General features: G+C 47.0%; 1 protein-coding gene across 8 annotated transcripts; it reads right to left on the bottom strand.

Moving 5' to 3' along the window:
• Positions 1-2570: 2570 nt before the first annotated feature.
• Positions 2571-26427, bottom strand: LOC126536007 (lysosomal alpha-glucosidase-like). 8 transcript variants are annotated; one of them, XM_055073488.2, is made up of 21 exons: positions 26232-26406; positions 24309-24403; positions 23466-23782; positions 21282-21427; positions 20036-20201; positions 19441-19537; positions 18776-19014; positions 17902-18033; positions 17604-17714; positions 17323-17439; positions 16402-16601; positions 13896-14029; positions 13193-13344; positions 12768-12812; positions 11860-12008; positions 11235-11319; positions 9752-9936; positions 6266-6354; positions 6097-6146; positions 5657-5806; positions 2571-2724 (listed from the first exon to the last, which is right to left on the bottom strand). In XM_055073488.2, exons 1-21 carry the CDS (start codon positions 26261-26263, stop codon positions 2653-2655), a joined length of 2763 nt encoding a protein of 920 aa, XP_054929463.1. In that variant the 5' UTR covers positions 26264-26406; the 3' UTR covers positions 2571-2652. The 8 variants fall into 8 exon arrangements, 5 of the variants coding, with proteins under 5 accessions (XP_054929463.1, XP_054929465.1, XP_054929464.1 ...); XM_055073490.2 differs by lacking the exon at positions 12768-12812 and having other exon boundaries at positions 26232-26401; XM_055073489.2 differs by having other exon boundaries at positions 23466-24398; positions 26232-26322.
• Positions 26428-26896: the final 469 nt, after the last annotated feature.

The raw sequence follows: 26896 nt of genomic DNA, 5'->3' as shown, positions 1-26896 counted from the left end.
CGTGTGTCAGTCAGGTCTAAATTTAGTGCTTACGACGACGGAGACGTTCTCCATTGTGTTCAGAGTGAAAGCATGGCAATTTATTTTGAGTAAAAAAAAAAGAAGAAAGAAAAGAAAAGAAAAAGAGGAAGTGTATATTTGTGTGAAGTGTGGGAAGCAGGTCACGTTGTAGAGGTAAAAAGGGTATGGGAGAGCTTAGAAGAGCGTGTATGCTTTTTGTGTATATGCATGCTTCTTGCACACACACACACAGAGACACACACACACACACACACACACATCATATATATATATATATATATATATATATATATATATATATATATATATATATATATATATATATATATATATATATATATATATATATATATATATATATACATACATCAGGCATGTACCCAGAGGGGTGCCCCTCCCCCCCGAAATTAAGCGGCATACCTGCTCACGCCACCACTCCCAACAAACATTCGTTAAGCGCCGCCAAATCAATCTTGAGACTTGAGAGCTATTCGGCGGTCAACATTTTGCTGCTTTTTCACTCCTTTCGGATGGCGGTATAGTTATCGGCATCTTCTGGAGTGTGGAGGCCAGTTTTCTCATTGATTTGGTGACCACGCGATTAACTCGAGTTGCGTTCAATTGTCACCATCTATTGCAACGGTCAAGCGCATCTCTGTTGCTTCGTTAGTTCAACCTTCTTTATTTAGACTGATCCAGGGACCAGGACAAGCATCCATTTGGTAGTCGGCTGGTCTGTTACGCTCGTGGAACGAGTTGCGGCCGGAGAAAACGTCACTTGCGTTTAACTTCACATTTTGTTTCATTATTTCCTCGAGTGACGGCTGGCCGGGACGCTGGCAGATCCTCGGAACCATATACCCGCGATATCGGTTAGATAAGGTGGAAAATAAGATAATGCGAAACAGCGTCCATCATCAAACCCTGCAATAACCATTAAACACATCAGCAATATGAATCCAGGGAAAACACGGGGAATGCGGGAGATGGAAATTCTAGACGGTGAGTAAAACGTGAACAAGGTGAAAGCAGGAGCCAACGTTTCGACAAGTGGACTTGTCTTCTTCAAGGCGACGTATGCTTCAAGGCGTCGTAAGGCGACGTAGCAATGTCGCCTTGAAGAAGACAAGTCCACTTGTCGAAACGTTGGCTCCTGCTTTAACCTTGTTCACGTTTTGCTCATCCTCAGCAATATGAATGTCTCTTGTTAACTCGTCTGGTTTTTCCCTAATTGTACTGCACTTTTCGTGCAAACTTGGCAACTGGAAACAAGAGTCGTAAGGAGTTGACAAATTAAGCGATCTACTAAGGGAGAGAACCGAGGCAACAGCCAAACAGGAAGGAAAAGCGAAAAATAACAAATTTAACCGTTGTTTGTGAAAGTATTTACGGATAAACATCCTTTCATTTAAAAAGGAAGTAGAGAAAACGCCGCCGGATGCGGAGAATGATTCCGTGTGTTTTGAATGAAGCTTCTACAGTAATCAGTCGAGCCGCCAGACGTAGCCACTTCTCTGCTGTGGTTATATGGGTGTTTTTCTAACCTTCCGCGCTGGCCGCATTACGTATAGACCTGCAGCATCCTGCACTCTACGCGGTTATACAGGACTAGCGGCCGTGCATCGTTACGCAACTTCCCAGATAACAATAAAAGTCGATTTTGGCACTTGGTAAAGCAGTAAACGAGGGATCCAAAAGAACTGTGATTGCTCCACAAATATGTATTTCTTTATAATTCTTCCAGAGGTAATTCAAAAAACGCTACTAGAAATCTTTATTTTACACTTTCGCTTGTTTACTTGTTCTTGGCAGTGTTCTTCCCGGGCTTGTTTCTTGCGCGAGTCCATTTGATGTGGTTCCTTATTGGTCCAGTAAAGAAGAGCTGTATCTCACAGGCGTGCCTGTGAGATACACCTTATTGCATTTCTCTTTCGCGGCTTTACGCGTCTATATGGCGAACGGTGGGCATTATTCACATATGTACTAGTAAAGGATCCTCCCCCCCCCCCCCTTCTTTTGCATAAAAAAGTCGCCTTGGGCTGCCCCCCCCCCCCCCCCCGAAAAAATATCCTGAGTACTTACCTGACATATATGTATAATCAGATCATAAGAAGCCAACACGCAATGACACGAATGATATCATATAGGCGAAATTATTTGTCATACTTAAATGAATTAAATAAATAATAAATAAATGGAAATGCAAGTGAATACAAAAAACAACTGGCCGCATGTGGGATACCAACTCACGTCTTCGCATTACGTGTGCGATGGAGACCTGTGGATGTGCGAGCTTACCAACCGAGCTACCGCGGCGCCGTGTTCCCGTCCACTTTCTCCGGACCACATAAATAGTTCGAACGATGGTCTGCTCCGAACCGCCGTCAGTTGCGCTTCGCTCACCGAAGAGTCAGGACACGTGTCGAGTGAGCGTCTGAACAACACTTTGTAATGTGGCGAACGTGGTTTACATCATGGATTCGAGACTCAGTGAGATGCGACGTAGTGCTCATGCATTTCTCTCGCATCTACCGATAAATGGCCGCCGATATTCTGTATGCTTTATTCATTTAGGCAGACAGCATACATACAAGACAAATGCATGGGTGCAATAATGCGTATTTATCGTTATTAAGATGTCTTGGACCACGTAATGCTGAAGTCTTCGTCCATGGGCTGGGCGATGTCGAAAATTCTCAGCATCTAAAGAATGACCACAGAAAGACGTTTCTAAATTAATGAGATGCACCGCAAAAGCTCCAACACATAGAAGTTGAAAACAAATTGAGGTATTTTGCGCATTCTTGACCCGGCAAGCAGGTTCATATTTAAGTGCTTAATCGGCACCGGACGCGCCCCCTAAGAGTAAGATGGTAGATTTGAATCGATCAACAGAAGCCTCAGCCTGGAGCCAAAGTTTTGACAAGGTGAATGGTAATTGTTTATCTAGAGCGCTGTACGACGGCGATAGAATTAGGATTCAGAGGAAGCAAAGCAGCATTTATTGTCATCAATGAGTGTTTTGAAAATGGGCTTGGAGACAATTTCCCATAAACCGCAAAGAATGGAAAATCCCACGACAGTGAACAACTTCAGATATAGCTGATCAAAAAGTGCGCTAGCCACTACTTCAGGATTTTGCGCATGCGCAGTGCCTCCGACTTGTGTGTGCGTATTGGCCCTCTAGAGTACGCAAGATGACTGCGCCCGCTGTTTCTAGATCCGGTGGTGGTGCCACAGGCGGTTTTAGCCTGGCAGACGAGGCCGGCACTTGGTCTGCCTGTAGCGCCTCTTTCTGGATGTACAGTCTGCCACCACATGTCTGAAAGTCCACTGTCCCTAAGAAACACAAGAATAGGGCATGTAGTACCTCTCTTCGGATGATCTGGTGACCTTCTGGAAACGCGAGACGTTGTGCGCAGTTGTACGGGAAATCTCATCTCACGCTGGTCAAGTATAATGTTTCGCTCCGCCGTGTAGCGCCGGCAAGCCCATATTAAGTGCTCCGCGTCACCCATCTCTCCGCAGTCTCTACATTATGCCTGGTGTAGGTATCTGGGCATGCGGCTCTTATCGCATGACGGTGCAAATGCCCTGTCGCGGGCCAGTCTCGCTACAGCCGACCTTGTTCATCCATAGCACGCTCGAGAGCAGCACAAAAACAGTGCGCAAGCGCCCCGTCACGTGATATTTTTTCATATCTCGCGGGATTTCTTTGGAACGCGGAAAAAAGGACCACGTGCGATATACCGTGTTGGAAATAATTTATTGAGATGTTTCTCAAGGTGCTCTACAACCTTGCGTATCACACTTGGGGTCTGCAGCCAATCCTTAAAGAGTTGGTTAATTAAACATAACTAATCCTTAGTTAAGGGGAAAATAAAAAATAGCCTGAGTAACTCTAGGCCAGTGCCAACATTATGCGTTCGGTTCAACTCGCGTCCAGAGTGCCTTTCATTTTTAAAACTTTGGCTAAAGTTATGTGGGACAACCTCTATATACCCTGTGCCGCTCAAGTCCGCAGCCCTCGTAGATGCACCTGCGCGTTTGCTTCGATCTCCTGCTCTTGCAATGGAACCCCTCGGGCACTGTTCAAATTAGAGTGTATAGTAGTGCACTCCATAGTTACGTCGGCGTGGCGTAGCACGCAAGGCAAACGCTACTTGGCAGAAGGAACAGTGGTCAGGCGTCCAACAACACCGATATTATGATGAGTGCATCCAGTGGAGTTGCAGGCGCCGCACCTCGATAGAACGCGAGATGAGACCGGCGGCAAACCGTCGGAATCAGTGAGCACCCACCGTCCAGCGAAATAAATATTCGATAACGTTGGCTGGACGTTTACCGTCCGTTCCGCTTAGACAAGTGGGCGCACAAAGCCGCTCGGCAGAGAGATATAACTTTATAACTTTAGGGGTGGCGGGGGTCGGGAGACTAACTTCCAGTCCCCCCCTTCCTCAGTCGGCGGCCAGTCCTTGCTTTCTGGTGGCGTCTTCGGCCATCCGGACGGTCCAGAGCTGCTCCTCTGGGTCCAAGCTGAGCAGCAAAGTCTCCCACTGCTCGGTCGTAGTTATGATGCGTGTGTTGGTGCGGTAGGTGTTGGTGGGTGAGACTTTGGGGCATTGCCAGATAATGTGATCGAGGTCAGCGCGGGCCTCGCACGCTTTGCAGAGTGGGGAGTATGCATCGGGGTAAATGCGGTTGTAAAGCACGGGGTTCGGGAAAGTTTGCGTCGTCTGAAGGAGTCGCCAAGTGGTGGATTGATGTTTATTCAGTGTTTTGTGTGCTGGGGGGTAGCGTAACCGCTTTCTGCGGTAGTGGAGGAGAATTTCACTGAACGTGACCATTCGGTCCCGCGCTTGACCACGATGTAGAGCAGAGGGCTGGTCGGGATCAGAAGACTCAGGAGAAGGATGATGCGCCCGGTGTGTGAGAGCTCGGGCAGCATCATGGGCGGCTTCGTTAAGACTCTAGTGACCAGGGGCCCAGATGATCTGGACGCGGCGGTGCCTTGAGGGAGGAGTGCCAGAGAGTATCTTCTGCCCTTGGGGCGCTATCAATCCTCTTGTGTAATTGCGAATGGCCGTTTTTGAGTCGCTGATGATGCAGTGTGCACTGGTAGCTGCGTATACGCCAAAGCGACGGCCGTTTCTTCTCCTTCTTCGGATTGCGTGGTGAGTGTTGATGCGGCCGCAGCGAGGCGGTACTGCGAGCCCGCGACTGCGACGACCGCCATGACGTTTTGGTTGGGGTATTCCGCTGTGTCCACGTAGGCTACGTCAGCAGCTTGGTCGTAGCGCTTTTGCAGTTGTTTAGCTCTTTCTGCACGTCGCTCCGGATTATGTTCAGGGTGCATATTGTGAGGTATGGGCGGGATAACTAGCTGAGGAACGCTATAGTGCATGCGCTTATATAGTCTATGGGCGCACAACGTTTATGCCAGCAGCGGAATACAGAAATGTGCAAAACATTGTGCAAAGCATTGTGCAAAACAACCACCTTATTAAAAAAAAAAAAATATCTGGCTGATCACGGCATCACAGGACGCTGCGAACAGCGCGGCTATTCCATGTCTTTCGGTATCTTCTTATAAGTCTACAACGTCTAATGCAACAACATTTGTGAGGCGCCTTACCTGATCAATGTGTGAATAATAAAATCTGAGAGGACGTCCTCCAACAATTCTGACCGAGCGAGGTTGCTCTTCTACGCCGGTCACGATGGCTCCGCCAAACGTCAGCTTATCAGTACAGCCTCTGTCCACGTGGTTTACGGTCAACAGGTTCTGAAAACGCAAGAGAGCAGTTAATTAAGGCGCGTTCTCAACGCGAATATCAGTGTTCCGTGAGCTTCGGAAAGGACCATTTACGTTTTGCACTAAATTTTTTTTTTTTTGCATTTGAAGAAGTTTATGTGGTGCGCAGCAGTCGGAAAATCCCACTTGGCATTATGTTTGGCCATGGGCGTCGTGGCGTCGCAACTTGAGACAAACGCGAACGCACCGTACGACACGACAGTATAAAAACAGTGTTACGACAGTCTAAAAGCGCTAAACAGCAGTGTTTTCATGCTTACCTTCGCCAGGGTAAAGTTGTACATGCTGTACGCTTGCTTCTGCACGGCATCTAGAAGAGTAAATTTCGCCTCTTGGTGATACATTCTATATATGCATGGCAATGCAAGTAAAACAGAGAGAGAGAGAGACATGCATGCACTTCTCTCAGTCAAAAGTTTTAAGAAGCACCGAGAGATTCTCCGTCGTCCCAGTACATGGCGCCTTGGGCCTTCTTCTGGTCATCTGGCGCCACAAAGAGCCATATCGGATTCTTGCGGCTGCAGAGTGCGAGAAAAAATTTCTTTAAATGGCCGTAACGATCCGCACAGTTGCTAAATGTCGAAATTTTCAGCATAGGGGCGACAGGGGGCGGCAAAAGAGAGCGATTCTTGAGAATGACAGGCGGAAGTCAGGACTAAAGAAGCACAAACGGGACATAAAAAGGCGCATACACACATGCGCTCCAGAAGACTTAATCAGTCACGAGGTTTTAGTTGATTATCAGTTTGTTAAAACGAGAAGAGCTCATAGCAGAAAGTGTATTTCATCATGAGGGAGAACAAATCCCCCTGGAACGTAGCAGCAAACAAAGAAATACTGCGGTTAGGCAGGCATGGCACAGTGATCAGCGTTTATATATTCTGATATGTTAGGCGTAACGTTAAGAGACAGGAAGAGAGCGGTGGCGATCAGAGAGCAAATAGGAATAGCCGATATTCTAATTGACATAAAGAGAAAGAAATTGAGCTGCATGGGCAGGTCATGTAATGCGTAGGTAAGATAACCGGTGGTTCATTAGGGTTACCGAATGGGTGCCAAGAGAAGGGAAGCGCAGTCTAGGACGGCAGAAGAATAGGTGGGGTGAGGAAATTAATAAATTTGCAGGCCCTAGCTGGAACCGATTGGCGCAGGACAGGGGTAATTGGAGATCGCTAGAAGATGCCTTCGTTTTTCAGTGTACATAAAATAAGCTGCATGCAGCTAATTATGATGATGATACTTAAAAGATTTCTTGCATACCGCTTTTTTGTTTTCGTTCAAATTTGGCAGCAAGATCGCATATATTGGCCCCCATCATTTAATAACACTTGACATCGTCATTTGCCAGGCGGTGAACAGAGAGAGAGAAAGAGAAGGAAAAGAAGGGAGGTTGACTAGACTATCCAGTTTCCTACCCTGCAGGTGGAGACGGGGATAGAAAATATATGCGTTTGTGAGGGAGAGAGGAAACGTGAGCCCAGTTCATTCACACGCACTATGCAAGGTACAGCGTATCTACATCGGGCAGTCAAGTCTGTCGCCTTCATATTTATTTATTTATTTATTTATTTATTTATTTATTTATTTATTTATTTATTTATCTGCTCCCAATCACCCAAAGGCTTTACAGAGAGTTGAGGCGAGAACAAATGCGTGAGCTGACAGCTGATTTGAAATTTTTAGGACATGTTACAGCAGCAATAGTGGCGCGGGAAAGTGGTTCCAATCATTGGAGGCACGGTTCTTCGGATAAAGAAATTATTGTATATGTTGGTGCGGCCTCGAGTGTGCCAACTTTCATGGCATGATCCACCCGAGGTTACACGTATGATGGCTGAAGCAGCAGCTCGTCCTTGAGAGGCTGAAATCATGAAATATTTTCTAGAAGATGCACAGATTAAGGTGCTTTCAGCGATCTGCAAGGTCATCTAAGCCAAGTGTTTGTTTCATTAACGAAACACTGGTATAAAGAGAATAGACGGACAAGATAAATCGGGCATTGCGGTTCTGAATAAATTCGAGAAGGTTTGTTAGTGTAAATTGACCAGGGCTTAAAACTGAGCAAGCATATTCGAATTTAGGTCTCACGAGAGTTTTATACGTACAATGTACTGTAGAAGAGCTCGCATGGCTTTCTGGGCTGATGAGTTGTGAGGGCAGGCTCCTAAGTACTTTGCCTCTGTGAAAGGCCGATCGTCCGGTCTACTCAAGGCACGCTGGAGAGTCGAACGTCGTTTGTCGAAGCGGGAGCAGTGGCACAGGCGATGAGCGATGACTTCTTCATATCTACGCTTAGCGCTCATGTGTGAGTCAGCCATTCCGAAGTGATAGCTGTATTTGAGTTAGTGAAGCCTAATCAGACCCACCTGCGACACAGCAGTGTTGCGTCTCGTCGGGAAAAAAAAAATGTTAGTAACTGCAGTTATAATGACGAATCGAGGCTGTACGAGTTATGGTTTGACTCCTGCAGAGTGTTTCAATAACCCAGCGTGATATTACGAGCGAGATCACGAAGCTCTTTTGCAGCTTCGCAATTTAAAGGTATAAGGAGTGTCGGCGCTTCATTGTGGACACGTCGGGCAGCGTCGTCGGCGAGGTGGTTACCAACGATGCCACAATGACCCGCCAGCCACTGAAAAATAATATCGTGTCTCCTATCATCAACGCAATGGAAAGATTTCATTTATTCCAGCCCACGTCTCTTTTCAGCAGCTCGAGCGCTTCTTCGATGGCGAGGTGTGCATACAACGATTTCATATATATATATATATATATATGTGATAGCTTTCCTTGTCTCTTGCGCGAGTTTTGTGGTTGTTTATCTAACCGAATAACAGTAGAGCAGCACAGACGGCTGAAAGCGTAGTGACATGGCGAGAGGGAAGGCGCTGGGAGGTGGAAAGAGGCCGCGGAGTTCAGGGGGGTCGCTTATCAAGTAACCTGACGAGGAGGCGTCGCCAGTTGGAGTTGCTCCAGCGCCCACGTGCTTCACTCGCGATCAGACCACTTGAATCCCGCGCGGCTCCCCCGGATATGGCGCGATGGCCTCGCGTTTTCAGGTTTTGCTTGACTGACCAGATAAGCAAAGATGTCAATTGAGTGCTTTATTCAACGTTGTGGGACCAAAAAAATGCGATCTCGCCGCGAAATTCGAAGTAAAAAGAATGCAGAGAAAAGTGTAAAAATTTATGCAGCTGTTAGAAGAAAAGGTTAAGAAAAACAAACCATTAGTAACAAATATGCCTAAATTAACGCCATTTGTAATGTATATGGATGCGAAATGAACGTTTTAATCCGAAATTTATTTTATGCACAGCACTAGTACGGGTGCCTAAGATGGATGCTGCAAGAGCCACTCGCACTGGGCAGCACGTCATTCAACATTTCTCGCAACCAGCCACGACCGCGCTGTCAAATCTTAGAGGGGCGCTGTAGCGCGTGCCGCAATGTGTGAACGCCATCGCCCATGTGGGGCGACGTTGTCCCTCGTTATTGTTGCCAAGGCTGTCACTCTGCATGGACAAAACTTGCTCTTGTCGCTAACGCTGTTGTGTAGCGTGACAGCATGTTTAGAAATACAGATACCGACTGACACGTTGGCCAACTGGTGGGAGACGTGTTCTCCGTCTGTTTGGAGACACGTTCTCGAGTGTGGATAAGCCCCAAGTTGATTTTTCAACCTTTCTCTAGGCAAACTTTACCCGTTGTTCAGTTCCGTGATAAGGCAATAAAAAAAAAGAAAGAAGGCGTGGTAGTCTTTAGGTATAAGGTGCCGTTTCTGTGTGGTCCAAGAGCTCAGAAAGAATGTCTAGCGCGCGAAGAAGTCGTGTGGGATTCCAAATTAGGAGCGTGCTACATTCTGCTCTCACATCTACGGAAGATATGTTACTCTGCGGTGCAGCTGTTTTCGCTGACCTCATTGTGGTGGTAACAGACGGCTCTTGCATCGGCACGAGGTGACCTCCGCGCACCAGGATGTTCACCTTGTCCATAGGCGCCGAGAAATAGTGGTAGCCGCCCGAGGGTTGCTCGAAACGTCGACCGTCGTACAAGTCGTACCACGTGCCCCGCGGAACGTAGGCCTTCACCTCCGTTTGCGCCTGCGTTTCGGAAGAGCGTCGTTCAGGAAGCGTTTCTTTGCGGGCTTTGTACCTGACATTCAGTTAAAAGCGAGAGTTGACAAAGCAATGAGTATTACAATGGCCCGGATGCAATAATTACAACAACCACAGCAAACACGCAAGCGAGTAATTAAAGGGACACTAAAGAGGAAAATTAAGCTTGTATTATAGCACTAATCATCCGCAATTTCTAAACGGTCACTCCTATCACGAAGTGAGGGTTAGTAAGCGAGAAAAAACGCGGAAGGAAAATGGCGGCGACGCTGCCTTGAAGTTCTAGCACCAGCTCGCCGAGGCGTCACGGGTTCCGACAGCGACTCCTCGGAACTAGTCAATTTTTGTTCACAAAAGACTCAAAATGTAGCAAGTTTCGAGGATTGAGAACACTTCCTGCGCCAAAACGGCGCCATATGCGAGAAAATGCTTTGAAATCGATGACGTCGTACCGGCCGTACCAGAGCTGAGGCTTCGGCGCGAAATTCATAAGGGAAAATTTTCGGACGACTGTAAGTTGAGCAAGTTGGTAAGGACTCGTGGTACTGAAAGCCGTGGTATACTGCAAGACCGACCAACCGACCGACACTCTGCGCACAATGTGTGAAAGAGATGCCCTTTAGAGCTCAGATCAACTGATAGCAACATGTGGCCTACGCCCGATCGCGGAGGCCACGGTGCACTACCAATGTCTTCTTTTTTTTGTCCTATCAGTTTGCGCACCAGTTGATGTCAATCGCGGTTCTCAAGAACCGCATATAAACGCAGAATAAAGGTAAAAATAACGAGCTCCGTCAGCCAGCGCTCCGTTTCAAAGGAGGTGCTTGTAAAACTCCATTATTTCTTGATCGCCATTTTGTGTGGTCCGATATTGTACATATGAGTAGCGCTTTGTTTACTTGTCGACGAACTAGGGCGTTCTTATCGACATTTGTTCGTCGCTATCAAATTCAGTGCAAAATTGAACCCACCGTGATTGCTCAGTGGCTATGGTGTTAGGCTGCTGAGCACGAGGTCGCGGGATCGAATCTCGGCCACGGCGGCGGCATCTCGATGGGGGCGAAAGCGAAAACACTCGCGTATACCTAGATTTAGGTGCACGTTAAAGAACCCCAGGTGGTCAAAATTTCCGGAGTCCTCCACAACGGCGTGCCTCATAAGCAGACAGTGGTTTTGGCACGTAAAACCTCATAATTAAATAATTAAATTAGTGCAAGATTGACTGTGAGCCACGTGTTGTACGTACGTGCACGTCACTGAATCTTACACTAATTCAAACTCACCTTGTGGAGAGCTGGTGATATGAGCAATGCCGATCCCCACATAAACTGTTCTTCGATGTCGTAGGTGCGGGGGTCTTCTGGAAACCTGAGAATTTCCGGAATTGTTAGACTTGGGAGGCCGTGTAATGACGGTTATGTATCATATATCGCTAAAAACGGGTTCGGCTAATTATCTCCTTGACTTATTGAAAGTTTTGTACACCTCTTCGTAAACTGTTTTGCAGTGTTTGTTAAAAACACATTAGTACCCCATAGCTGAAAATAAGGGTCTACGTCCTATTCTAAACGACTTGAACTTTATTTTCGTCATAATTAATTGACAGATGTGTTTCTGTTTGTTGTTCGGATTTGATTCGTAAAAAGGCACCAGATTCAACATAAACAACGCTAAACAACAGTATACTATTGCTTGGTGGCACACAAACGCTGTAAAAGACGCGAAGAGGGCAGCTGCATGTATTTCTCATACGCACTACCTTTGATGACTAAGACGTAGATCACATAGAGCATGCTGGCTGAGGAACAAGAAACATGATAACGTAATTATGTACAGTTGTCATAAAGAAAGTTCAAGATTTAAAATGTCTGATTGGCATGTTCATAGTCGGTAGATATGAGCACCCACTCGAAGAAAAGTGCCCTGGCTACAGTCTCTCCGTAGACGTGGCTCCTATAGAAAAGTGTGTACAGGTATGGCAGCATAGCGTAGCGGACAGTCAGGGCAATCCTGGTGGCTCGCGCTACCTCAGGTCCCATACTGTACGGGTCTTGGTCCTGCGTTCGTGTAGATAACGAAATGCTTGTAGCGTCAACATGCTCATAGACCACTGTAAGTAACGATACATTAGCAATGAATTTTACTGGGACGTGTTCGCCGTTGCTTGGCCGATTGAAGGGCTCGTTCGCATTGCTCACCTGGGAACCTACAAGCCTTTACAATCGTCATTTCCCCGAAGCTAGGGTCATGGGGGTCTCACCTCGGCTCTCATGATTCCATAAAGAGACACGGGTGCACGCTTTTCCAGTACCTGAAGGCAATAGAGTTGAGTGGTCGTGTGTAGACAAGCTGTGCACGCCTTGTGTTGTGCACCTGATTAATCCGAATTTCTCTCTTCCCTTTCTCCCGTTTCCCTCTCCACGCGAAGGGTAGCCAAGTGGACCAAGTATAGCCAACCGTCCTCTCTCTCTGCCCCTTCTTTACAAGCCTTGCCTTGCCTCTGAGCCTCGTGCTCCCCTCAAAAACCACAACGTCATACTTCCGGCTCGACGCTCGCGTTTTAATCGTTCCGTGTGCCTGTTTCCTTTATTGCAACCACGGCCGGGTTGAGCAAGCGTCTCATACGTGATCGGCTGCTGCGGCTACGGAGTAAACCCGAAGACTGCTTTGGCTGTGCCTGCAGGTGACGTCAGACACGAGGTACTTGTAAATACCAGATTGAAGCCCTATGTACTTGACAATCACACCTCTTGAACGGTAGATAACAGAGTCACTAAGGTTTAGTATGCCGCATGTTCATAATAAGGGGTACACACTTGAACTCTTTGACTCCTTAATTCGTTATTGCAAGCGGTGAATACCTGAAACAAAAAGAACATAAGAGCTTGAAACAGTATTCAAATTCCTAAAATTTGCTAAACTGTAAGTAAGGAGCAGCTACAGTATACAGCTGACCGTTGGCACGAACATATGGCTAAAATCATCGGCAAGCGAACACTTTGCCGTGCTCTGGTACAAGGACGACATACATGCTTAAAGCCGCATACTACGCTTTGCGAGTCGCAATCACGATTCACACTTGGACTTGCGCCGTCAGGATGCCGCATGGGCATAGTTAAAGCATTGGAAAATCAGATCATGCAGGGTGTACCCGTAACGCAACGCGTTGTATATACTGGGACACCAAATAATGCGTTCACCGCACGCGAATGAGATTAGGTGAAGGTAAATTTATGCACACCTTGCTGGAAAGGGAGTTGTGATTTCTTGCAAACGGATAGAACGCTCCCACAACTTGCCAACGGGCACACAATTCCACGGTGGTGTTGCCCTGAAAACCGCATATGTCCGCACCGGACAGAGGTATGCCGTACATGCCGAAACTGAGAACATCTGAAAAACAAAAATCAGGTAGGCTCTATCAGAGACGCAGCCGCAGAGTCTACGCGAAACGTCTTGGACGTGCTGTAGAAAGTGTATACGGGCACAAATGACGTAGCCAAATACCCAAGTTGCGCTTATTCACGCATTAGAAAGCCTACGTGCTTAACTTACGTTGCAGCAAGTGGTGGTCTTACGGTTTAATTTTGTATTCCTATTGGTAGTGGGACCGTTTCATTTGCGGAAGGCATTTGGGTAGGTAAAGAAATGACCTCCTCCCCTCCATGGTGGCGTCGGAGTACCCTGTGCCGCTCGAGCCCGGCCCCCTCGTATGGTCAGGGCTCCTGCGCTTGCTTCAATCTACTGCGCTGTTGCGCTCCCAATAGAGACGGACGCGTTCCGCCGTGGCCAAAGGGACTGAATATCCCTCCGTCTTGCTGCCCGAGTCTCTCTATACGCCATTTCTCGAAGCTACGTGCCGAACGCGGGGGCGCCATATCCGCGCAAGCGTGATGTTTCTGAGGTGCATCTTGAGCAAGGCCGTGCAGACAAATTGTACATACTGGGTATGCTGAGCCTCAGATCTTCCCAGCTGGACTGTATGTCTCCCGACCAATGACCGGACCAGGCACCTTGACCCGGAGAGGTGGACCGCGAAATAATGAAGGGACGCTTCTGGCGGATCTCTACCAATGCCCTGGAAACCATAGGTGCAGTGAAAAGAGGAACACACTTCGTACTGCATAAGCGACCGATCATGTCTGCCACCGGCGTATTACGATATTACGATACCATCGACATATTTATTTATTTTATTTATTCATACTGTCGATCCCATCAGGGATTATAACAGGAAGGGCATACATAGTAATCTTGCTATGTAACAATAATAATTAGTGCAATATTAAGATTACACATAATATATATACAATTAGCAAAGACAAACAATATAGTAGGCAGACGTAGATGTACAGTCGCGGTCAAAAATACGCGGCCCACGGCTCCAGTCGGCGGAGCGGCCGCGAGCCGCACCGCGGCGCTCGCGTCGGCGCTGCGAGAGTTTGCGCTCTGACGACAGGTATCTCCCTACGTATCGTCCGTATCCGTTACGTATCCGCCCGTTACGTATCGTCCGTTACGTATCCGCCCGAGAGCGAGGGAGATACCTGTCGTCAGAGCGCAAACTCTCGCAGCGCCGACGCGAGCGCCGCGGTGCGGCTCGCGGCCGCTCCGCCGACTGGAGCCGTGGGCCGCGTATTTTTGACCGCGACTGTACATGTAGATCATTAAGGTATACTGGCACGTATATCCAATTTGGGGGATAGACCAAGAATCGGGTAGGTCGAAGTAAAATGTCCAATAAGAGTGCAAGATATTGTATACATGGTTAAGTTAGAATCGAAAGACAGAGCTCAGAGCCTGCATGATTTTGTAAATATGAAAATCCTACCATAACCACAAAAATAAAACAATTCAAATTCAATTTGGATGAAAGACAAGGAGGCCTAACATTTTGTATACAGAGTTTATATCTCATTGATCCTAAACAGAAATCTTCAATGGCAGTGCTAACCTTCCCGTCGCTGTGCCCAAGTTTAGAGGCACCCAACGATAGTACATTCTGAACAGACGCTCGCCCAGACACTTCATCGCCTTTCTTGCGGCGGCTCGTCTCTTAAGCCTGAGTTGATGGTATCGTAATAATACCTTTCTAGTAGGGGTGGGCGAATATTTAAAGTTTCGAATATGAATTGAACACTCCACGTAATTATTCATATTCTTATTCGAAAAGGAGCTATTCGGTATTCTCGAATATTAGAATCTAACCAAATATTTCGCAACAACCGAAAGTTAAAGTCTGGTCACTTTTCTCCGCTTGATAAACACGGTATCTCAAATTATCAGAAGTGAGGCAACGACAAACGTTTTCGAAACAATGCAAAAAACAAAATAAGTAATGCAAGCGCTGTTTTCGTTTTCGGGTGCCCCGGAAGCTACATGGCAACATGGTAATTTTTGCTTGTAGTCGTCTGTGATTTATTGTTTTTGTCAGTGTAGACATGTAGCAGTCTTTCATTTACGCTATACGCCCTGCGATATTTCCCATGCAACGGGCCATTTTACATGTGTCTACGGCACACCAGTCTTTCAGAAGATTTTTTCTTCTTTTTTTTTTTAATTTCTTATCGTTTTTCGGCAAACATTCATTTATCGCTTTTTGGAAAGCTAGCCATACAGCAGCCATTCTTTCTTGGAGATATTGTTTGCAACCTGGCTCTAAAGCTGTGGAGAGGCTATTCGTGCAGTTCTTTTTCTTAATGACGATGAGTGATACTATGTTGAAAACAGTTCGTGTCTCCCTGGTAGAGCTAGCTGTCTTTTTTGCACTAGTCAGTACAGACGTGGTACGCAAATACACCGAAATAAATATTCCTGCTGCAAATATAAGTGTCTACATTTGACGTTTCTAGTCTTTGTATGAACACAGCAAGAATAGTAGCTTGCCGGACCATTCTTTTTAATAAAGTTTATTTTCTTCAGCGGTACACCGACACAGCGCTGATGATGGAAAGCTCCTTAAATCAGCTTCGTGGAACAGCTTTCTCGAAGAGCAAGATCGTAGAACCTTGGTCTCTCACGTCGCAGCCGAAGAAAGCCCAAATAACACTGATTAGGCTTTTAATGTCGACCACGCTCAATAACCCTCTGTGACGCAAGCAGTGATCGTAGCGTACATATGCTCCATGTACTATTCTCCCTTTATTATTTTCAACAATTTTTCTCGCCACCAGTGTGGAGTGCGAAACAGGGTTCAGTCCCGGTCAGCATCCCTTGCACTTTGTTTGTCCACCTTTGCCGCTCAACCTGATGGGAAAGTAAGATGCCAAAAGTTGCAAAGTGTGTCCTGTGATTCTTTGTGGGAGGGTCCTTTATCCTTTAACCCGTATGGTATGCCATGGTAAAGAACGAGGTGCACAGTCATTTAACGACGGCGCAGCTCATCGCCAGGTACATCAAGCGGTTCCCTCGTGTCACTGCCATATCTGCCCTGAGAGTTAGACAACTCACCGGTGAGTGGCCCTAGCTTCCAGCTGCGAGTAGACGCTGTGCACGTTGTAGTGCGAAGACACGTAGTGCTGGTCGCTCATACACAACGTGTGAATGGAGAGGGGATCGTGGCCCGGAACGTAAGGCGGACGCTCCACTCTCTGGTCGCGTGGGCATCCGTCCTTGTGGCCGTCGTACCGGTTCGACGGCTCGTTCATGTCCTGTGCCATGCAGCGCGTCCCAGTCTATTGTTATGTGCGACGGCATCAGTTATTCGCAGGAAGCATTTTTTGCATTTAACAATATCATAACAGTAGAATTGGGGTCGTTACAAGGCTACGTGTCTCGGCTGGGAGTGCGAGAAAATTAGTCCCATTGCACATGCTCCCCTAAAACTCCGAGATTTGTTCCTTTGTCAAATTTTGATGATAGAAAAGCCGCTTGCGTTCCTAATTTGATTTCTCCTTATTACTTTCCCTTCGCTTCGTAGGCGTTGTGCTCTTTTTTCTTATGAAAGTGTTGAGCTTCACTCAGTGGTGGTTGTCCTGTAGCGCAATTTTCTCGGTTCAATTCTTGCGCTTCTTTGTGCGCTAGGAGTACTGGCTACAATATTAGTATAACCAAATAGACACCGAAAAATTATTGGCTCACATGAACTTTGCGTAGCCGCCTATATTTCGCCGAAAAGCCTATCTATTCGAAATGACATCCTGCCGATATTTCAATTTAAATTTTCGCCATTATTCCCAAATTTCGAAATACATATATCCAGCCTAGATGCTTTCAGATTGCTATTATGGGCTTTCCAGTGCAAAGAACAAGAAGTGGCAAAGGCGGCGCCCGAACCACAACGCGACCCTTCGCCACGAAGCTGTCCGTATACACATACCCCGATCGGCAGCTACAACACTATAGTGCTCCAAATAAATATCGTGGTCTTACTATCCAGGCTCCGTCGAAAGGTACCGCGTCGTGAAATCTTCGGAACTGCCTCGTCCAGTAACGAGTCGAATTGGGATGCGTGAAGTCAGGGAACACGGTGCTCACCTTGTTCCACACCTGCAGTGCATGCGAATCAATTAGTTCCAAAGTTTGCCTCGCTGTGTGATGAGACATTTTAACTTTTGGCAGAGTTCAAAGGGATACTACGCGCACTGGCAGGAGCAAGCGATCGGTGGCCCTTGGAGTTCAACGTAAGAGAGCCCGTGAGAGAGCAGACATACCTTGGCGTACACGATTCCACCTGTCACATTTTTCACGAAAACGTCCATCTGAAGTCCTTCATCAAGTGGCGGATAGGTGCCGGGCATTTCGCTTCCGCTCACTCCTGGGTCCTGCGATTTCCGAGAGAATCGGTCGAGGCGCATTAGTGACAATAGCAGTAAACATATGCGCTAGCGACTTTTGCTTCTTTTTATAATTTATTAATACAGACTGTGACCGAAATATGTGAAGGAGATATCAATAAAAAGAAAACGTACACGCTTACTTAACGAAGCGCGTAGCTGCGAAGGAACTTACGAATATCATGACGTAGTGACGCCCTCCCTCGTGGATTTTCGCAACGAAGTCTGGAAGATCAGCGTACCTATCCTTGTCGTAGGTGAAATCGTTCAGACTGTCCATGTAGTCTATGTCGCTCCACTGTATGTCCTGTACCAGAAGCGGTAAGTAAACATAAGTCCAATCAGCTCCGAGCTGAAAGAACTCAGCTCTCGCTGGATATCTCTCCCTGGACTTCTTTGTATAGTTTATGATATTATTGCAACCAAAGTTTGGCGCTGACGTGATGTCATGGTACAGGTTGAATCACAAAGCTTGCAAGCAGATTGATTAGGGAAAGTGACAACGGGCACTACTTTAGAAGTAACCGTATGCTTAGCATTTCAGTACTGTTTTTTTTTTTGTGTGTGTGATGAGCAAACCATAGCCTATAGGCTATTATCTTTTTTTTTTGTTCCTTGTTCTCAAAACAGCAAAATGACACTGTGAGCCGAAGCAGCCTGTAGAAAAGATTGAGTAATTGCAGGCTTTTTATCGATTGCGCGTACGTGATGTCTGTAGAAAAAATACAACCACTGAAAGGTGTGACAAGTTATGTTGTGATCTAACGACATCCGATTTGAGCATTTTGTGTGACTCGACATGGGCCAGTCAGGCAATATAACGGCCTTATTAAGCGTTTTCACGACACTTCATTGGATTCGAGGGCTTGCAAACAAGTTTAGGACACGCCACAGTCTACTGTGCTTCTGCGTACGCATTCTTCCGACGCCGTCGTCCTCAATGTTATTTTTCCCTCTCATTTAATCAGTGCAGAGCGGAGCAGCGCACAACACATATGCATGCTTGAAGCCGATTGCCCTGGCGCTTCGAGAAGTTTCACGCTCCTCACCAGAGGAATGCCGGCTTGGATGTTTTTCTCCATGATTTCGCGGGTCCTGTTGAGTGTGCCGTAACCGTAACGGCAGAGGTGAAAGCCGAGGGCCCAGTACGGAGGCATGGCGGGGAAGCCCACCACACGCTGGTACTGCTGCACCACATGTCCCGGACTGGGGCCCGTGAAAACGAAGAAGTCAAGCATGCCACCCAGGGTGCGAAATGTGGCCGCTGGCGTCGGCTGCAGCAGGATCTCTGCAGGGTGTGAACACTTAATTGCATCAGGTTTCGTATAGTTATCCTTTGCGAACCATATGAATTAGCACTATAGACTGACATGACGGAGGAGGTTAAGAACCAAGCGGACACCACAATGTTCCCAATAGTTATAAGCACACACGTGATCGAGTTTCGTCCATATTGTAGTTATAACGCCGAAAGAAAGCGTGCAGAATAGAGACCGATGATATTAAGGTCATTGTGCTTGTATGTAATGCGTTTATGTATGTATGAGCAAGCATATACGGTAATTACTCCGTAGAGCTTATCAAATACAATTCGTAGAAAGTAGCCTTTCTGTGTGCCCCTATTCTTATGCTTGTTTGGCGTTTCAGTTATTTACGTCATGAAGTGCATTGACTAATGTTCCAGAACCGGGAAATAATTTGCATAATTGCTTACCGATAAAATTGCTGTTGTGAAGGTATATGCCGTGGCTGTATCCACTGTGTTCCAGAGCCACGTAGAGGGGATGCGCTCCATAAAGGTTGACATTGGGCTGAAGGGGAGGAGGTGGGATAAAGCGCAAGGGTGCAGAATGGTTCTCAATCCTTCCAAGAAGGAGACGACGCACAACCATGAAACTTGCTCTCTATTCGACATCAGCGGTAAACATTCTGCAAAGATCTGCCTGGCTGGGAGCAATTAATTGAATAAAAGACTGAGAAAACTCAAGTCAGACTCCCAGCGAAGTACCTTATCAGAACTTCTAATGGCCGTCGTGAAAACTTCTACAGACTTGACCAATTTTGCGAAAACTCGAGCATCAGCTAAAAATTATGTTGGGAAATCCTTTCGGCATTTTTTTAGGTATTCACTTTCAGTTGAGGCAGTTGTTGATGTGTGCTCGCTAATAGACTGCGAATATGTGCTGAATATTTCTATTTTTTAGAACGTCTGAAAACGATTAGATATGATGGCCGCTGATTAGGTTTAAATGGCCCGCTTATTAACACTGCGCGAAAGTGGCAAGAAAACGAGCCACGCTTTGCCTTACCCTGGGCCAGCCGTCTCGGGTGAACAGGTAGTAACGCCTCCAGTCAACACTGCGTCGCAGGGATGTCCACTGCTCTCCGAGGCCGTAAACGAGATCAGTGGGCATCAACGTCGACAGCTGCAGGAAGTAGTCGGTGAACACAAGCCGCGATAGGTTTGCACTGAACCTGCAGGAAGAACGACGAGTATAAAGCCGAAAAGCAACAGTTGCTTCACTGTGTTCACCCTCGCGGCGTAACAGTTGTATATTAAGGAGGAATAGCCGGTTAAATGCGTGAAAAAAATTTGAAACTGAAAGGAAGTGGGATATTTTGGAAAGGAATCGATAGAGAATGTCTATGTGTCCCAGTACAAAGTCTTGGGAAGCTATTGAATCGAACCGTGATTGCACGGTAAGGCATTCTGCACTAGTTCAGCATTCTGAACAGCACTAGTTCAGCATTCGTTCAGCATTCAGCATTCTGCACTAGTGCAGTGCGGTAAAATAGTAACTGAAATATCAATATATGTATTTTGCCGCACACTTTGTGTGCGCATATATCTAAACTGGCGTTTTACAACAGAGAATTCCAAACATATGGATGTACTTTGTGTGCTGGCCATCTTCAATTTGCATTGTCAACATGCCTCTTAATATTGTTAATAAAACTACTAATCGAATCGCAGTAAATTAGTCTGTGGTAACCGGTGGTAACATATGTGGTAGAACCATAGAGGATAGCAAATAAGGTTGAGAACAAGTTGAGGACCGCGCAAAAAGCTATGGAACGAAAAATGTTAGGCGTAACGTTAACAGACAGGTAGAGGGTGGTGTGGATCAGATAGCAAACAGGGATAGCCGATATTCTACCTGACATTAGGAGGAGAACAATGGAGCTTGGCAGATAATGTAATGCATAGGGAAGATAACTGGTGGACCATTAGAATTAGAGAATGGGTGCCAAGGGAAGGGAAGCGCAGTCGAGGACGGCAGGAAATTGGTGAGGTAATGAAATCAGGAAATGTGCAGGTGTAGGTCGGAATCGGCTAGCACGAGACAGGAGTAGTTGGAAATCGCTGGGGGAGGCCTTCGTCCTGCAGTGGACATAAAAATAGGCTGATGATGATGTTGAAAACCAGTGATTGTCAATAGATACTGACTTCTTCAACCGCAAATGACCTAGGCGATATCGTCTCTCAACCTCTGTCGTAGTGCCTTTAACAATAACTCGTAAGAAACACTTGACATGCGGTTATTAGGTACTTACAAGGTTGTGTTGTGCTCGTCCAAGCGGTGAACACTGAGTACTCCACAGTCTGAAGCGTTGACGATGTAGTCCCGTCTACCTTTGAATGTCTTTTGGGGTATCTCTGGCAAAGGGGGAACGAAGCGTTCCCGCGTTGTATCAACAATCTAAACAAAAATAAATTTAACGTGTCTATTGCAATGTTTTCATTTTGTCTTTTTGCGTCTATTGAGTAGCTGTCAAGCGCGGTGGTTCCTGCGACAAACGATATTACTCTCTATATAGCTACAGTAACTTGAATATATGCTTTATTTAGACGCAATGGAGTCAGTCAGTTCTATCAAAATCAGGCGCGCAAAGTGCGTGTAGCTCGCTGCATTTGCGTGATGTGCTTCGGTTCGTCACTCAGTGAGCATGAGCGTGCTTCTTACACATCGATCCTACAGCTCTCTTCTTTTTCTGTCCTGTGTTCTCTCCCACCGCGAGTTAATTTTCCATAGAAAGAACAAGATTAAGCGCTCGATTGTCATTAAACTTATCGCAAACAATATTACGAGCTGAGTCACGGCTGTTGTCATTTTATGCCTTAATACACCAAGAAACCGTTGCTGAAATTATCACAGACATTGCCCCTCGTTTGAGGCTGGTAATCAATTCTGTCTGGCCTAATTTACGTTGCCGCTGTTTACTTTGAATTCTTTGAATTCCCAACCATTTCACAGTCGCAAGTGCGCCAATGCTACCACCGAGTCCATGTTGCTCAATCAAGCGTGTAGGACGCATTGAGATCGCTTAGCGAACTCAACCTATAAAAAACGTCGACAAAGTATATCAGGATCAGTCAGCGCGTTTTATTTCGCTGCTTGTTTAGAAGACCGAATATTCGGAAGGTGACCAACAACTTCTGCTGGACTAGTCATATGTGACATAACGAATTAACAGCGCCTTGAAACAAGAGGCCCCATAACGTAAAACTATTCAAATATGTTTTTATTCCAATTTCCTGACGTCAAATCTGCGTAACCGCCGACGCAAGCATCGGGCGGTCACCCGCAGGGTTGTCTGAACAGGCCAATCAAAGGCTGTCCTCGTTCATAGGAGGCCACTTTTGTTTGCTTTAAAAACGAATAACATTGCCTACACTGGGTGGCTTGTCTTATCTAATTGGCTGACAAGAGGCGAGGAGTACGCTCAAATGGAGAGGGATTCTATGGGGCCGAGCCACTGTACTGAAACTCGATAACCGGATCAAGAGGGTGGTGCCGGCGTCTGGGATTGCTCCGCTTTCCCCTACTTAGCTTGCGGTGGCTGGTCGAAAATCGCGGCGGCTTAAGCTTAAGAATGACGCTGAAACGGATCCTCAGCAAAGAAGAGTTGGCAGAACGAGGTCGTAAACGTGTCGAAAGTGCTAGAAAACGCTGCACGGCCACGCAGAAAGTTTTATAATACACAAATAAACCCATGCTCTCCGGCAGGTGCGAGTCGCCAGTGCCGGAGCGATCAGCGGCAGCCATCTTTTATTCCTGTCGGAACGGGGCAGCCTGCGGCTATTCAGAAGAAAATTCAGTTTTGTTCGGCATATTAATGCATATTTAACGCGTTCACGTCACTTTGACGCGGGCAGTTGTTCCGGTATTGTGACGTCGCGTGACAGGCAGGTGAAGTGGGTGCAGCCCGAAAATTTTTGACCAATAGCCGAGGGCTAATGGAGAAAAGGGGTCGAATCAGAAATAACTATTTTTCTTTTGTTTGGTCAAGTCGTGCATAATCAGTGTGTACACGTCATGTCAGATGGGGAGCTATCACGGTTCTTGTGACGTCGCGTGACGGACGGGTGAAGTGGGGTGGTCCAAAAAAGTTTTCGACCAATAGCGGTGGGCTGAATGCAGAATTGGAATAGAAAAGTTTGTAAATCGTTTACGTTATAGCGCCCAAGGATCCGTCAGTGAGAACAACAGCAAGAATTGCTTAATCGCTTACTTCCGACTTGAAGAGTCAGGAATTGATGACAGTGCTCTGTGTCGACTTTTCCTTATTTATTGTCGGTGTCACAAGGCGCTGCTATATTTACACTGTGCCTACATACTGTGCAAATTTCAGTCCTGATATCTTTGTACACGAAGCCAACGTACGTCTTCTTCATGTTTTTAACATGCACTTGCAAAAAAGCAGTGTGATTTGTTAAGTGTAGAAAATCAGGCTTGCCGTTATTCTGACTGTGTCCCGATCGTAGTAGCCGACGCTCACGTCAACCGCTTGCACGTCGTCGTCGATGCCCGAGGGCGTCTGCCGGGACAACTTGAGACGGACGCCTTCGTCGTGCGAGGCGATGCCTACCACTCGGTAGCCGATGTAGTCCTTTGGGAAGAAGCAGAGCGGAACGTCGGATCCCTCCACTGCGCCGCTCCTCCAGCAGCAACCCCTGGCGCGGCACGCCTTTTCAGTGGCGTTCTGCTCCGGGTGACAATCGAAGCGATCGGCAATGCTCCGCAGGGAACATTGGTCGTCGGCATCGGTCACGTCTGCTGAGTGTTTCAGTGATCTTCTCAATGACTGAAGACAATTTTCTATGACCGAGACGAGTCTTGCACAAACAATGATTGCACCCACCGCCCCATTCATAGCCCTGTCCGAATCCATAGCAGTGGCGTACTGATGTCCGCCACTGCTGTGAATTCAAACGGAGTTATAAACGGGCCTATGTATTTAGCAATCAGTGTTCGTGCAGGACACGTCTGTAAATGAAGATTACAAAAGACAAAAAGGCAAAGTGACACTTTCTGCTCATTAATTATCAATGGCAGTGGTAGACATGCTAAACTGAGATAAGTGCCAATAACCTCTTTGATGAACTAAATCATGTAATTAACTTCCTCACTTAATCAACAAGCTCGTCCCCCAAGAGAGAGCATGCTTATGTGGGAGAATCCTCTTAGAATTCTTGACCTGGCACAAAATGTGCACAATGAGTGTTGCGGTTCGGCCCCTTTTAGTGCGCTGCATGTGGAAACGCAGATGCTATCCGGGCGCCGTGGAGCAGACACTTGCCATTTGGTTGATCAACCAGAACGTCGCCTCCAGACAGGATGTTAGGGCTGCCTGCTGACGCAGTCTCACCGCTTCCGGGCAAACACAGTGCTGTGCTGTGTGTACGGGATTCGTGTGTGAATAGATTATTTGGTCAAAGATGACTATGGAACATTCGTAATAAACTCAAAGGGTTCTTAATTTTCAATATGTAGACTTCAAACACTCGTAGGTGCAACCAAGAAAATGTCGACTTGCTTTTAAGGTGTAACGAGTGCATACTGCGTAGCTTGAGTACACTCACTCACACTTGAATACACTCATGAGTACACTCACTATTATAGAGCCGCGGATGTGTGTACAACTGAGCGCAGGTGATTGTTGAGTGAATGCCATTGTGGGGGGGTTTATAAAGACAGTGAGCGTGAGTGCCACTGTAGCAAGCGGTTGCAGGTCCTGCGCATGTTTCGGACTGTAGCGCGAAACAGACGAAGGACAGCGCCGCAATACATATAAACAAACCAGGGGACGCTGATGCCTTGTGTATATGTCTGCCTTTCGCTGCAACCCAAACGACGTCCATTCAACGCACGGCTGATCATGTAGGTCGACTGCTCGCCGAACTCGCTCATTTTCACTCGCTGAGTGAGGGCTGGTGATTATGAGTGGACGCGAGCTGAAGTAAATGTCGGCTAATTTTGCCGAGGTCCAACTGGAGGAATTCAGCTAATACGGCAGTGATCAGTACATAACGTGAAGCGACCTGGCTTATTTGTAGGGTCCGTAATTGATAGTCATCACCAGAAAGATGCCACAGTGGTTAACTGCAACAGAACACTATTTAATGAACGAACGTAACAAATTGCAATGGTCTGCGCGCAGGGCACGCAATCAACACTACGACTCAAACTTGTCTGGCCTCCATGCAACCTTCACTGTCTGCTTGCCAATCAACCTTGGCCCCGGCGGGGCACACGCCGTATGCACGCACGCTTGCTGCAATGATCCGAATCAGTCTCCCCGCTGATGCTTCTTGGCGATGGCCCTAGACCAGTGGCTACCAAGTGACTTTGTTAACAAGTCGTGCAACGCAAACGCGCAACCGCAGCCATAAACAGACGTCCTAGAAAAGTGCTTGGTGCAAGCAAGGCTCAGTGGAGACAACGTTACGCAGCCTCCTTCCACTCCGCTGTATACAGCTTCAGCAGCCGTCTCCCACTGACTTCCGTTAGATAACCTGCCAGGTAGACCATTGGTACTTGTCTTACAAGCCTACTTGTCTACCTGGCGGCTTATCTAATAGAATTCAGTGGGAGGCGCGGCTGCTGAAGCTGCATACAGAAGGGCGGGAGGAAGCTGCATGGTTAACGTTGTCTCCAGTGAGCTTTGCGTGCACCAAGCACTTCTGGCGCCCCCTTCTTGGGTGTATATTTATGACTGCGTTTGCACGAGCCCGACAGCCGCATCTCAGACCGACAAGCTGACTCAGACCGACTTAGTCAGGCTCATGTAAGCGCTCGCGGACTGGGTAAGTCCTACTGCGTGCGGACGAGGGTTGACTTGTCCGACCCTACAGGCAAAACGCATGTAAACGAGGACAGGTCGGCCTGGGCCAGTCTTCTGATCCGACCAACTTCAGTCGAGTGCATGTTACCATATTAAGACTCCAAATTGGTAAGGTCGTATTTTCATGACGGAAGACGCAGAGACTAGTGCGTAGACGCAGGGAAAAGGTAAGAAAAGCACGACACGAGCGCCATCTCACACAGCGTTCGTGTCGCGTTTTATTCACTCGTTCCTTCGTTCTTGCGCTGGTTCTTGTGTCCACCAACGTGTAAACGAAGCTTATGCTATGTGTCGCAGGGCATGTTTTCTTCGTAAACGTGCAGATGATAAGTGCTGCAGTGTCTACGTAAGTGTGAAAGTAAGGAGTAAGGGTCTTACCTCAAAACTAGAAGACACGACCGGGTGAGCATCGTAATATATGCTGTTTACCAACTTTGTCAGCCACTCTGCGAGAAACCCTCCGACGCCAACAAGGCAGTACTCGAGTGCTTCGCCTAGCCCCTTATCTTTTTTAACCCAAGTTTATCTTCCGCTCGAAACGCGTTCAAGTGTCACGGCCTCTTTGAGCACAGATGCCAAGCCACCCGGGAAAGAAAGCCGATACTATACCGACTGCGCCTTCTCATTCGCAATATTTTCTTCGTCTGCCCTCCGGCGACCTTGTCCGCGATTCGCCGAAATATAGCTCTTCAGGTTAACGCGGTCGCCACCTTCTGCTTTCCTGCAGCTCGCGATGTGGGGAGCTGCGTCAGTGGAAATAATTTGGACCAACAGCGCAACACAAATACTCGATTCTCAAGTTCGTGCTTTGGTCACCATGTGCTGCTGAAGCAGAAGCATTTTTAATGTCTTAGTTTCCATTATACGTTTTCACCGTTGCGTTCTGTACCACAGTGCGCGCGCACTGTTCTAAATTCTATGCAGTGAGTTCAGAACCTTGCAGGTGAATTTTCTAAGCATTTTAGAACGTTTGCAGATGTAGACTGATAAAATAAAAAAAATAAGAGGGACTTTATCGAGACATATATAGGTGCAGAGGTCGG

This window comes from Dermacentor andersoni, chromosome 4 (assembly GCF_023375885.2).
Source record: "Dermacentor andersoni chromosome 4, qqDerAnde1_hic_scaffold, whole genome shotgun sequence".
Taxonomy (NCBI): domain Eukaryota; kingdom Metazoa; phylum Arthropoda; class Arachnida; order Ixodida; family Ixodidae; genus Dermacentor; species Dermacentor andersoni.
The sequence above is the reverse complement of the archived record's forward strand: the minus strand, read 5'-3'. Positions and strand labels throughout refer to the sequence as shown.

Coding starts and splice junctions, on each gene's coding strand:
- LOC126536007 (XM_055073488.2), bottom strand. CDS start 26,263: ATGCTCACCCGGTCGTGTCTTCTAGTTTTGAG. Junction 19,538..20,035: donor CCCGAGACGGCTGGCCCAGG/GTAAGGCAAAGC, acceptor CCTCCCCTTCAG/CCCAATGTCAACCTTTATGG. Junction 13,345..13,895: donor TCTGAGGCTCAGCATACCCA/GTATGTACAATT, acceptor TTTGTTTTTCAG/ATGTTCTCAGTTTCGGCATG.